The sequence below is a fragment of the Haliaeetus albicilla genome, chromosome 26 (genome assembly GCF_947461875.1).
Source record: "Haliaeetus albicilla chromosome 26, bHalAlb1.1, whole genome shotgun sequence".
Classification (NCBI taxonomy): domain Eukaryota; kingdom Metazoa; phylum Chordata; class Aves; order Accipitriformes; family Accipitridae; genus Haliaeetus; species Haliaeetus albicilla.
The window spans coordinates 10,630,045-10,644,012 of record NC_091508.1 but is presented as its reverse complement, the minus strand read 5'-3'; the positions used below and the strand labels follow the sequence as shown (position 1 = coordinate 10,644,012).

Genomic DNA, 13,968 nt, shown 5'->3' with positions numbered 1-13,968 from the left:
GGTAGGTAGACTGATTTTGATTTAATTTTAATCAAACTGTGGCCATCACAGGGGCAGTTTAAGATAGACCCCTGTGACCGTAAACTACCTTGCCCCTTGTCCCCGCCAAGGTTGGTCTCCTCATCTGAGACTGTCTAGGCTCTGAGCTGGAGCAGCTGAAGAGCAATACACAGTCTTGTTCTGCTTCCCCTGGAAAAGAGGATGCTGCCCCAGTGCAAGAAAGTTAGGGATAGCTGAGAGCAGTGACAGCTTAAGTTTGCAGTGATGTTCACCAGAAATTGCCTCTCAGCATTCCCTACGCCATCCCAGAAGAACAGTTTCACCAGGGCTGGGGTTCAGAGTCACACCCCTGTGGGACATAGGGAGCAGCACCTCTGAATGCAGGACCCTGCCTATCAGCTCAGCTGAGACTTGGTCCTTGAGCTTTCAGTGGGCAGCTGGGTCTAGGAAGTGAGTAGGAGGCTGAGGGGAGACCTTATCACTCTCTACAACTACCTAAAAGGATGTTGTAGCAAGTTGGGGGTCAGTCTCTTCTCCAAGTAACAAGCAATAGGACAAGAGGAAATGGCCTCAAGTTGCGCCAGGGGAGGTTTAGACTGGATATTGGGAAAAATTCCTTCACCAAAAGGGCTGTCAAGCATTGGAACAGGCTGCCCAGGAAAGTGGTTGAGTTGCCATCCCTGGAGGGATTTAAGACATGTAGATGTGGTGCTTAGGGACATGGTTTAGTGGTGGACTTGGCAGTGTTAGGTTAATGGTTGGACTCCATGATCTTAAAGGTCCTTTCCAACCTAAATGATTCTATGATTCTATTTTCTCAAGGAATGAGAAGTGTTTAAAGAGAAATGGGAATGATAGAGGAGGCAATTGAAGGAGAAGCTTGGCATAAAATGCTAGCAAAGCAATAGGGTATGGCAGAGTGGGAATAAGCGCTAGGTAGAGAAGGCAGGAGGATGGAAGGAGCAGAGACTTAGCTGGCTGACATTCTACAGATTCTGAAGATTCAATCTTGATGTTGGTTGGTTCTGCTGTACTAGAGAGAGTAGCTGAATAAACACTAATTTTAATGGCTGAGACTCATGTTTTTTAACAAACCCCATCATGCCTGTGTAATATGGGAGAACTAATTACATCTGAATAATGCTTACAAAAAGTTAACGTGCTTTTCACGGGATTCTTTGATTTGTTTTTAATCAACTTTATTTGTCTGCTTACTCTTTTCCCCAGTGAAAATTGTCATCCGAGGGGACAGGAACACTGGGAAAACCACACTCTGGCACCGACTGCAGGGGAAGAAATTTATTGAGGAATATATTCCAACTCAGGAGATCCAAGTCACCAGCATCCACTGGAATTATAAAAGTAAGATGGAAGAGGGTGGGGGGAGTGACAGTAATGGGACAGTGCCTTGGGGGTAGAAATTCTACTGCAGCCTTGTTTGCTTCTTTCTTCTGTGTCTGCTTGGGAGATAAAATGGTCTCTCATCACTCTTGTTATTTTAATTTGTTATTCACAGTTTCTCAATCATGTTTTTTAATAACTTTACTCAGAAACTATATTTCTTATAAGTGCTAAAGGATAGGTCTTTGGAAGCCACAATTCAAGGAAAGTGTTTAATAGGTGATCCAAATGATTTGAAATATTTGTGATACACTTGACTTGTGAATGAAAACAGGTTTATTATGGAAATCTTTCTCTGAGGCTAACCCTGCTTTTGGTGTTACTGTGTGGCATTGAAGCAAATAGTATAGTGCAGGTAATGTTTTAAAAATGATTGTAGTACTAATAACTCTAGGCTGGCTTACTGAAGCACAGAATTATCTTATCAGTAGCTTTTTTAAAGTGCTTGTTTGAGTCTGAGAGATGAGATGTGAATTTTTTTTATTTTCCCCATGTGCTCTGACAGTATAAAGTGGCTATGAAAGCCTTGGATCTTGCCTGGAGAAGACACTGCAGGCATTGAAATTGCACAAGGCTGTGATCCAACAGTGCATTAAGTCCAGCTTTCAGGTTCCTGATCAAAAATGCCACAGCCTTGTGGGGTGAACTACTGATTCAGTATGAACTTGCTCTGTAAGACTGATTTTGCTTTAAAAAAGGTCAGCATTTAGTTTGCCTTTATCAGACATTGTCCATCTGCATCATTCCAACCTTTCATTGAATCAGGTACTCTCTGACTCCTCACAGCTGGAAAAAAACCCCATGCAGTTTGGGTAAACACAAAATTGGGTGCTTTGTTTAATTCACCAATCAAATTTGTGTTGCTGGATGATACCATGATGCCCAAGCCTCATGATAATGATCACGGAGCCACAGGGTGTGTTCACCAGCAGTCAGCCTTGGGACAGTGCTCTTTCAATCTCTGTTGCCTTCATAGGCTTCAGCACAAGGAGAGCAAGCAGATACTGCTGTTGTATGTTCACAGGGAGCTGGTAACCAGAGTTCTGGAGACTTTTGTGCCCTTATGAAGACAGGCTTCCACATAAGTCAGCTCTCTCTGAACAAAGGTTGAAAAGGTTTGTAAGGATGGATGGTTGAGATTTGCCTTGGATGTGGGAGAGAAACAGGTCATCCTTGCTCAGTGCAACTAGCGGTTTTGTCTCATTCAGGATCTGATGTTGAGCTAAGCCTGATGTCACAGGTTTTCAGATTCTTTCACGGGGAGTCTCCATGTGACCATGATGCAAAGATGTGCCTGTTAGCTTCTACATTCTTCATAAAGTATTTTTATTTTGTGTACCATCTACCTGATGTTCTGCCTATTCAACTGGCCCAAGGCGTTGACAGATCTGCAGTGTTTGTGCAGTGGTGTTCCCCATCTGCAGCAAAACCTCTGGCATGTTGTATTTTAGCAGTGGCATCCTTCTCCCACGCTCCTCTTCCTCTCTCTCAGAATATCAGCACATCGTTTATTGATATGCGAACATAGAGCTTACAAGTTGTTTGGATGATGGAAACTATCTCCAAAATAAAACTTGAATGCTTCAGCCTAAACAGGTTTGGATCAGAGTAAGAAATGAAATACCTCTTTCTTAGATATCCAGGTCTAAAGAGTGCACTGAATGTTAATTTTGGTTTTCTACAATATCATAGGTAAAAACTTCAGAGTTCAGTTTCCTCTCTAATCAGCGTAGGTAATACAAGTGCTGTTTGTAAATACAGCCTGGGAGTCTGGCATTTGAGTTGTAAGAGGCTTATTCGTACCTAATTGTTTTTGTATACATGAAAAGGTGTACAAAATGCATGTATACAGGTTTTTTGTATACATGCAAAAAGGTGTTTGGAGACGAATGTGTAGAAAGACCCAGTCATCTTGCATGTTTCTGCGTATTTTAGGGACTGTATGTTCTTTTACTGAGCCGAGGCTTAGGCACTGGCTTTTTCAACATGGGTGCAATCCTGGGGTAGGAAGCAGCTACACATGAGGCTGGCTTTTCCTGTATATTGGTAACTGCAGGTGTATTTGTTACTTCTAGTGATTAGTTCTAACATTGGTGTGATATATTTCTGTAGATCTTGCTGGTTAGTGTTGACAGCAATGTGTAGGTATCTTGATGGACTTTTCTCAAGGTGAAGTGTTGCTGAGCTAGTCTAATTAATCTGGAAGGCTATACATGAAATTGTGCCTTTGATTTGTGTTTCTTTTACAGTGTAAAACACTGTATTATTTTCTTAGTAATATTTTCCAGCAGTATAGGAAATTCTCCATTGACCTTCTTAAAACTTTTTTAAAAAAATAACCCCCTTTTTAAAAAACATTGTAAGGTATGTTTCCTGCTGTGAAAACTTCCCATCCAAGATGGGTGATGTGGGCACTCTGAGAACTTGGCTCAAATCTAATTACTGCCCTGTTGGCTGATTTAATCTGTAGAAGAAAAATAAAGTTTGTTTTTCCTGTGATCATGCACTCAAGCTACCTTAAATAAACATTATGAGATAGTTGGCAGCAAATATTTATGGATATTAATTAAATCACTGTCAAATACTGAAGGATTCTTATGTTGCCTGGTATTAGAAGATACACATTTTAGATGTGGAACATACCACCTTGTCATATCTTCAGAAATTTTATACTGGAGGGATTAATAAAAGTAGAGGAATTTGAGTTATTTCTTCCTACTCAAAATGAACAAAATTACTTTTCTGTGCCAATTGTCTCTGTAATGGATATTGGTAATTTTTGTGTCCAAGTAAGGAGTTACCATTCCTGACCCTAATGAACACTTTTTTAGATTATGCTAGTCACCAATTTTATTCTCTGTTTGCCAGTCTCAGCAAGGGAGTCTGGAATAAAAATTAGCAAATACTTTTGTTCAGATACTTTGAATGCTTTATAGATGGGTGTGAGGAATGGCAGAGCTGCTCTGCTCTCCAGGATTTGTGATCTGAAGCATATGAAGTGAATCGTGTAATTGCATGAGAGTAAATATGTTTGAGAGCCTGTGAATTCCTGGTGATGAACCCACCCATAAAGCAATGATTCATATTTTTAAATGAGCTTTCTTGCAACTGGAGTCTTCTCACACCTCTCCACCGTTTTCTGGGAAAGAATTGTCTTAGTGTGCCACTGGCTACAGAGTACTTAGCCAAATAGCAACTAAGTAGAGATTTTTTGAGTGGTTGATCCATGGTTTATGCTAATCCAAGTTACTTAGTTAAAAGGATGAATTGGCACTCTTTTTGCTGCAACATGCCTTCCAAAGCTGTTAAGGTGAAATGCTGCTGTGTATGAGTTGTACCAAAGCCAACACGGCAGCACTAAAGTAATTATCCTCCTGTGTGTTCAGGATAATCAGGAATGAAGCTGGTAATGAAAAGGAAGAACTTACTGGCTACGAGCTAGCTGGAGCGTTGGTGCTAACAGGAGAAAAACCCATGTGGAAAAATTATTTTCTCAGATCTCGTGCAGTTTCTTTGTGAAATTCTGTGCTTCCCCTCAGATAAAAGGTGTAGAGCAGGTCTTTCTGGGTCAAACAGTTCAACTCAGCTATCCGGGAGTGCTGCTGCTCAGCAGGGTACCAGTACTGCGGAAATTACTCAGCAGGGGAACGAATCTTAACTGAGGGTGCATTTGGTTTTAGGGTAAGGAGGTAGAGATCTCTGGAGCTCAGGAGGAAAGTCCCAGTGCTAGTACTGGGAGTGTCACCTCCTAGGAGACCACTGCACATCACTCCAAGGGCTTACTTTTCTGAAATGGGGTTCCAGCTTCTCTGCAGAAGCCTGTTGTTAATGTGCTCATGTGCTGCTTCACGTGGCACTGCTGGAAAGAACAAGCAGCCCCCTGGACTCCTCCTGTGCCCCTGCAAAGTTTGCCTGAGAAAGGAAAACATCTCCCGTCCTTTTGCAGAAAGTCTTGACTGTTGAAAGGTGCCAGGATTGACTTTGCTGGTCTGTCCGTCCCCTTGTCCTTCAGGGACAGCAGCAGCACTGCCAGCAGTCCCAGCTGCAGGGTATAAATTTGGGGGCAGACCTCCACTAGCTGATCTGTGTCCCAGCACCTGCAGGGTTATGGCACACCCTGAATGGACCACGGACTCGAGCAGCCCATGTCACAGGGAAAGCACCCTGCTCTGCCGGTGCCTGCATGTGAGTAGCCAGCTGTACAGCTGGGTGCCAGGCGAGTGAGTAATGGGGAGTGGTTGGACTTCAGCTGTACCTGGCTTGATGGTCTGTAGAAATATTCAGGGACAGAATTAATTTGGGGAGTTCAGTTGTTTGAGCAGAGTTTTTAGTACTGCTGGCTGCTATACGCCTGTTGTGTTTTCAGTCCCATCTGAGCCTGTGATGCACTGGCTGGGCTGAGCCTGGGCAAGTCTCCTGTTCATCCTGTGCCCCACTGCCCTGCTGGCAAAGTGGAAGATAAGCACCAGTTGCTATGAGTAAAAACAGATGTTAATTCTGCTTCATGCGTAAATGTAAAAAAGGATCTTTCTCCAGAAGCAGAGGATCAAAGTTTTCCTATATTCATAATCTGTCTTCACAATATTTTGAAACATTTAAGTTAAGCCAACAGTGAATTCAGTAGAGGAAATGTTTCCTGGCTTGACAGTGATGCTTAGCTGAATTCTCATGCCATCCTATGAGATTATTTTCTACTCTGAGACATCGCTTTATGTTCAGAGCTGCTCCAAGTACAAGCTTTTGCTTTGTAGCCGATAACATTTCCAAAAAGCAACTGTTTCTTGGAACAACTTCCTGAAGATTGGACTGCTTATTTGGATTCAATAGAAACATCTAACCAAAGCTTCCCATCCCTCATACCATCTGAAAGTTAAGCTGCTAGCTTTCAGTACCAGCAGTAGTATCTCTGTAGTTAGAATTTTGGTTGTCTTGCTTCAGATTTTAGCAACTCAAATATACGTTGTTGCTTATAATTTCCTGATCCTGCAGCTCATTAAGAAGCAAAATTGCTAGTAATATTTTTCACAAAAGGCAACTTGAAATTTGTGGAGAGAATGGATTTCTGTAGCCGCAGGACTGTCTGCACTGTTTGTCATGTTTACATGAAGATGCTATTAGTAAGGTTGATCTTCCTTAAATGTATATATTCCTTTTTTTTCAGTTGTACACCTTGCTTATAGACCAGACTTTATTCTCCAAATTAAATTTATATCTTTTTTTGAAAGAATGTGGAAACCTCTGTATGTTATGAAAAGAATCTACACAAAATATTTATAACATGCTTCAAATCTGACATAAAAAATTAAGGAAATCTAGCTATCACTTATGTGACTAAGAGTCTTTAAGAAGTTCTTTAGATAGCACAGTTTTGGTGTACAACTTGGACCTTCAACAGTGGGCCTTCCTGTGATGTTTGGATTGTCTTTTAACTCACTCAAGAATTACTTTTCTTTTGGTATTCATCTCCTACTTTCACAATGTTGGCTTTGGGTTAGGCTCTCTGTGGTGAGCTTTGAGTATTGGTCATTTTAGTGAAACCCTCTGCTAATACTTTGTGTTCTTATTGTGTTTTTAGCCACTGACGATATTGTTAAAGTTGAAGTATGGGATGTGGTTGACAAAGGTAAGATTTATAAATTCCTTTCTAATGGAGATTCATTGTTCTTTCTCAATTTTAATTACAAATTTACATGGAATTCAGAAATACCTACTTACTCCTACTTTAGAAAAACACCTGTACTTATTTTTTTTCAAGCGCATGGATGTTACTTCCTGAAAAAATATGGAGAGAGGAGTCTCCTATGCTAGAGCCCATTATTTGGAATCTGAACTTCAGATCAAATCCAATATTCAGAAGCAGTTGTTTCATGTGCTCCGTGACAGATGAAATAGCCTGCTGCTTAGTGTATTCAGATTCTCTGAACTTATTATAAACTTCATCTTCTCTCCTTTATAGTTTTATGTGTTTAGACATCTACTGAGTTCTTTCTTCTGTTTATAAAAGTTCTTGCCAAGCTGTTTTTGTAAAGGAATGCTATTGTTAAATTGATAAAATGTTATCTGCAGTGAATAACATATGCAGGAGGGAAGGATAAAAGAGAAGCCAATTACTTAAATTCACTAAGGACAGAAAATGCAATATATTTACTCCACAATCTTTTCTAAATGCTTAGCCAAGGGAAGTATTACGATGTATAAATAAATTTTTCGTTAGTTTTCTCTTTTTTTTCAGAGTATAAAGTTCTATTTTATAAAAAATAAACAGACCTCAAAAACATATCTGAAGACACAATCTGGGTGCAGTTGAATCTGTTCCCAGAAGGGGTTGGGGTTCAGATGTGAATCTTGACAGCCTGTTCTGTAGCCCCAAATGCAAATATTTTTTGGCTTTTAAAAGACATTTGGTACCAGCCAGACTCCTGGTTTAAAGTGTGAGTATGGTCAGGAAAGCAGCTTTACAAGTGAGCATCTCTTGCTCTGTGGGTTGTGCTCCTTTTTTGTGTGTTTCTGTCAAATCTGTGTTTTGTGTGTTTGGTCAAATCTGTTGACCACAGTCATTGAAACTTAAACTTTTATGGTTTGGCTGCTGCTACCTTTCCTGCAGCCTTAGCTAGAATCTGTGCTGGCACGCATTCCTCAGCAGAACTGCATCCGAGGTGCACTACCTCTGCTGCACCACCTGTGCAACTTCCACATGCGTTAACACCAAAAAATAAGAAGATAAGTACAATAGGGAGTGGGAAAGGGAGAAATGTAATTTTTCATGTTAGCTAAATTGTATTTAAAATAGCAAAACCGAAAAGATAATTAAAGATAGCAGCTCTAGTTCAGATGCATAATGGAGCCTTTAGGTTAACCTTGAGCCAGTAACTTTAAATTAAAATCCTGAGCACTTTATCTTTTTATTCCTTTAAACCCCAGTTTTCACAGTGTAGACAAAACCTTACTTAGGTCAGAGTTACTGCTGAAGTCAGTCTGATTACAGTTTGGCTTTCAGATCCTGGGATGACATGTGCAGGGCTGGAATCTGAGCAAAACATCTGTTTTCTCGCTGCCTTGCAACTTTGGTATGAATAGATAGACAGTTAATTTGAGAATCATGTGGTTCCAGCATTTATTTCTGTGAATAGCTTCTCTGAGCAGAGTCATCTTCTGAACTAGAGACTTACTTTTTTGGCAAAACAGATTGGATTTGATATGTGCAGATGTTGATAACAACTCTTCTGATATTGCTTTCATTTCTGACGTGTTAAAAATCTCAAGGGACTCTCTTCTCTCCACTTTATATTCTTTTGAAATAAAACTCATTCTGTTGAGATCCTACTTATGGACCACAGATAAGTATTTTTATGGGATCAAATGTACTTAATGTAGTGTAAAAATTCAAATCATCATGATGTAACAAAATCAAATCTTTTCCTATTGCCATAGCATTGCAGATTCTTGATAAGTACAACTTTAGGAAAATGTGCAAATTAACCATTAAGAGCTTGCTCATATCTAACTTTCATCTTATTGTTATCTCATGACATTTTTGTTCTTCCTTCTGTATGCTTAGGACAAAAAATCCTCCTGCGTGATGCTTTTGGTGAGAGCGACACTAATCTAGACTGTAGATTTTTAGTAGTGAAGTGTCCAGTGCTGCTGCAGCATAGTGCTGATAAGACCTGATCCTCCTTTTTTTCCTTGCCCATGAGATCCTGGCTAATGTGCATATTTAGAGTTGTGCAGAATGCTGCATTTATCAGGCTGGATTTGAAGCTGCTAAAAAATCCACATTCTGAACATGTATTTCAACGTACCTTTTTTTTCCAGGCTAAATAATTTGCCAGTGTTTCCCCATTTTGGACTAATTGTTCCTTGTTAGAGAAAATTAAGAGACCTCTATTTAAATTAAGATGTTTGAAAATGTATTGAAAGCCTGATGTGGGGATGTAGCTAGACCATCTAAAAGATGTATCCATAACCTGCAGTTTTCAACTTTAGTCTTGTAAAGCAGCTTCAGCCTCTTCTCTGCTATGCAGTGCTGCCGTTCTTCATGTCTTGGTGTGAACATGCACAGGAGGATTTGGGGAAACTTAATAAGTTACACCCTGAAAAACTTAATGTACATTTTTGCACTGAAGTTAAATGTGCTTTTACTAAGTGGTGTTTCTCCTCACGCTTACTAGCAGTGTGCCTCCCTGTCCTTCTTAGTTCAGCAGTGCGCTTTGATTTTTCCTTCCAGACTGTTTTAGGAATGCAGGAAGCAGCTCTGTTGGCCCTGCCTGGCTGGTGGCTGGTGCCTTGGTGTCATTTGTTTAGCATATGGGTGTTAATTTGGAAGTGTAGGGAGATTTGTTGTGAAAGCTTAAAACCTGTGAGGTTGGTTAGTGCGCTAAAGCAGGGGGAAATGGCAACTGCTGTATTGTATTGCTCCTCTTACCTTTTTCTTGACTGTTTGGGATTTCATTTTTTTAATGTGCAGACTCACTGGAAGTGAGTCACTATGGACTTCCCTGCAGCCTGCTGTGTTCTCCTTGGGCCCGCTCAGAGAGCGGGGCTCAGTTGTGTAATGATGCCATTTGTCGAAATCTTAACAAGTCGAGCTTGCCCCTAGCTATGGATTGTACTGAATTTTGTGCAGTGCGTGTAGTAAATACCATCTGCTTTGCTGCCCTTGGAACTAATAGAACATAGGAAAGATATCTCAGCAAAAGTCACAGTCCTGACTCATCTTTCTGGCTTTGCAGCAAGTTGTGTAACTACTGCAGGTCATAAAGCTGTAACAGATCCTCGATGCAGAGAAGCTGCTTGAATGCAGCTGATTCAAGAACAGTTCTGATCTCCTGTCTTGTAACTTCTGCTAGTTTGGTTTCTGCATCTTTTCCCATACACTAACTGAAGGGATCAAATGATATTTTTTTCTGTTGCCCCCAAAATAGCATAAACTCTTTCCCTCATATTGGAGATTTCTTTCCTCTCCCTGCCACTTCACCCCTCTCCCTCCCAGAGGTGTGTTGCAAGAAGGGGGAAAGATCAGAACTAATGTTTCTGTTATTTTCAGGTGGCATAAGTTAGATAACGCTGGGGATGCAAATATTCTAGATGTGTATTTTTGAATGGTGAACAGAAGCATCTCCCTCGCACTGTAGACAGCATTTGTTGGCAAGCTGTACTGATTCCTTGCTATTCTGCAACAAAACTGATGGTACATAGAGGTGCAGAGGCTCTCAGGTGCTGGCCACAAACCCAGTCTTCTGGTGTTCAGCAAGAACTGTTCTGTGGACTTTGGGGCACTGCTGCAGGGTTATTTGGTTTCACTGTTGCTATTATCCCTGTAATATTAAGGAGCAGTCATAATTTTAGGTAGAGAAGCTGAGCAATCGCAACATGAAGACCCTTGCTTTCTGATTGAGGCTCCTAGATTACACATCAGTGCAACCTTAAACACAGGACCTTGTTCATATAACAACACAATCTTCATTGTGTACTTGGCTTTACAGGCCGAATTGCATCTTTTCACTACATACATCTTGTCTTTATCTGGCTCATCCTGCAGTTTTGTTTCCAAAAATAGACACTGTACATGAATATGCACACACATGCGCTTTTCAGCTCTGTTACTCCTTTATAGATGACCTCCTTTATAGCAGTGATGAGCATCATGTAAGAATATTACTCATTGCTCTTGATACACACATAAAGCCATAAGAAGGGAGAGGCGTGTGAGTCATATATTCAGTCTCAAAGGATTGGTTGTAAATATGTCCAGGTTGGAAAGACAGCTTGATTGCTCAGGACAAGAGGAGCTATGAAGACTATTTGTAGTTGCTTGGGCTTCTGTTTTAATACCTAGAAACTCAGGTCATGCCAAGCATAATTTAGCAGTAACTGCAGAAATAGTGATGTTTTGACATTCAGAGAAGCCACACGTATGCCACTAACTTGAAATGAATTTAATTGAAGTGGGAAAAGGCATGCACGTCCTAGATATCCCACACCTTTAGTTGTGCTGGGAAAAATCAGAGCCCGTGTCTGGATCCTCTAGGGAAACACACTGCATGAATGGGGAAGGATCAGGATTAATATTTCTGCTACTTTCAGATGTCAACAGTAAGATGACACAAGGGTGTCCAACATTTTGCAGTGATGCACAGAAGCACCCACCAGACACAGTTAGGGGGTAGGGACTGGAATCTCCTGCTGTATCCTGCAGCATTAAAACTTTCATGAATAACTCTGTATTTCATAACTATTTATCCTTGACCTGCATACAAAAAGAATGAAACACATTGTTTCATGTGCAGCATCTGGCAGAACCATGAATTTTACAAGTAGTCTTTCCATGTTGATCAGTGGAGTTGGGTAGTTGGCAGAAGCTATTTTGGTCCCCAGTGTTGCAGAGTCTTTAAAAGAGTCAATGGGAGGTTTTTTTGTGGGTGCATCCAAGCTGCCAATGTGTTCTGTTGTGAGTGACACAGGGAATTTCTAGAAATTATGAGAAGGAATTCCAAGTCTTCGCCATTACAATTTAGTTAATTCATCATTACTCACACTAGAAAAATATGGAACAAAGTTAATTTAGAAATACAGTTCTTAATTGCTGTCGATAACATCTGGAAGATACTTGATACCTGTAAAACATAATTCGAGACCTTGCAGGGTTGTTCATTGTCCAGTGCTCATCATTTGATAAAACTGTGGAAACTGCTGTACATAGAGTTTAAATCATACCTGGGGGGTGAGGACAGATTTTTCATGGTATGTTCACACTAAACTTATTTAGCACATGATGAAAGAAGATGTCCTTGCTCTTGCATGTTGAGACTTCTGCCAATCCTTAGTGCTGAGTGTCTACACCGGAAAATCACCTTAGCTGATTGCCACTCTGCTAATCCTAGGTACAGATACATGGTGTCTCCTTCTCTGTCTGCTGTGGTTGCAGACTTTAAGATTTGGAAACATGATTACAGTGTAACTGATGTAATGCAAAATTTTCAGGGAGCCTGAGGTTTAAAAAGACCGACTCCTTTTCTGGGAATGCTGAGTCAAATGCCAGGGGTACTTCAAAATGTCGGTTTGTGAACTTATCCAGTGCTTACTGAAGCTGTAAGAAGAGGGAGAAGTCTCAGGGGGTCTGCCCTTTAAGTATAAGGGCTGTATTTTGGCATGTGCCTTAGAGGAAGCAGATAAGTTGGAGAGAAACCTGTAGATTTCTCCAGATGGGATTGTGGCTGTGGGACTGCAGGAAAAGTCTCTATAGTGGTTTTCTAGTGTCTTCTCCAAGTATTTAGTCTGTTGCCTCTTGCACTTTCCTGTGAGCTTAATCAGAGTTTTACCTGTCTTCTAGCTTATTTTTGTGTTTGTGTGTCTGGAGCATGTGGCTTTGGATGGTGCCTCTGGAGGATTTCCTTTCTGCACCTTTGCTAGTGATGACCGGACCTGACCCTTTGGCTCTGGCCTTCCATGCATGTGTTGGCTGTCTCTCCTCTACTTCTCCACAGCCCCCTTGCCACGGTTTATTTGATTTTGCTTGGATTTCCCCTCGTATAAGTTCTGTCTTTTGGCTGTTAAATTCTCATAGTCTCCTGGCACCCCTTTTTTTTGGTCACAAGTCAGCCCAAAGCACCCAATGGGCTCTGAGATTGTGTTTATTTACAAGACTGCTTGCTTCAGGTCAGTGACATAGCACAGCAATGTCATAAAGTCCCTCAGGAAGGCTGTGTATGTAGTTGTGCAGTTCAGTCATAGCACCTCCACAATCTTTGGTTCTTCAACACTGACACAACAAAAAGTGGGACAAATCAGCTTCCCTCTGTGGCCAGGGAGTGCACCAAACCCTGCATTATTCAGTCATTGTGACTTTATGCTGTGAAGACTGTGGTTTAAGCTAGCCCAGACTTTCATCCTGTTCATCTTTGAATTAGACTAGCTGGTATTCTTGCACACCATAGCTGGTATTCTTCAGCAAGGCATGCCTGTCCCACCCCTTCCTCATTCCCCATGCTTATAGTAGAAGTTGGATTTGCTTTAAGGTCATGTTCAAAACGCGGTGGTCCTGCCCAGACACATCCTGCAGTTCTCTGCCTAGTGTAATGTTTTTTTTGTTTTTTTGTTTTTTTTACAATTCTTTTTAAGGAAAATGCAAAAAACGAGGCGATGGTTTGAAACTGGAAAATGACCCTCAGGAGGTGAGTCACCTTGAACGCAGATGTCTGCCTCTTAGTGGGAGGCCTCTAGTCCACCTTTGGTCCGTGGAGAGTAAGTTCTATATTTGTTTCTGCTTTAAGGCCAGCCTGGCAGGTGGATGAGGGGCAATGTGATCCCTGATGCTGTTCACTCTTTTGCCTGTGCATTTTATCCCTGTTCCTGCCCTCACCACAACTTCCCTGCTGTTTTCCTTTCTGTCTTTTGGGAATGACTGCACCCCAGATGTTTACCCCAGTAGCTTTGTACCTGTCTGCACATGGTCAGTGGCAGGAAGTCCTTTTGTAATGGACTTCTTGTGAGACCTGAAGAAGTCACTTGATGCCATGTTCTCTGCTCCTTAAAACTGGGCTAGCAATTACCTTTTGACACCCTTTG

The 13,968-nt window shown here is 41.1% G+C and overlaps 1 protein-coding gene across 4 annotated transcripts in view; it reads left to right on the top strand.

Moving 5' to 3' along the window:
* RABL6 (RAB, member RAS oncogene family like 6) overlaps positions 1 to 13,968 on the top strand; it is a 61,059-nt gene that overhangs the window by 6,826 nt on the left and 40,265 nt on the right. The window contains exons 2-5 of one of the 4 annotated variants that reach the window (XM_069771099.1): positions 1,228 to 1,362; positions 6,977 to 7,024; positions 8,960 to 8,989; positions 13,522 to 13,574. In XM_069771099.1, the coding sequence (XP_069627200.1) occupies positions 1,228 to 1,362; positions 6,977 to 7,024; positions 8,960 to 8,989; positions 13,522 to 13,574 (266 nt within the window). The remainder of the gene's footprint in view (positions 1 to 1,227; positions 1,363 to 6,976; positions 7,025 to 8,959; positions 8,990 to 13,521; positions 13,575 to 13,968) is intronic. The other 3 variants (XM_069771100.1, XM_069771101.1, XM_069771102.1) reach the window with 3 other exon arrangements.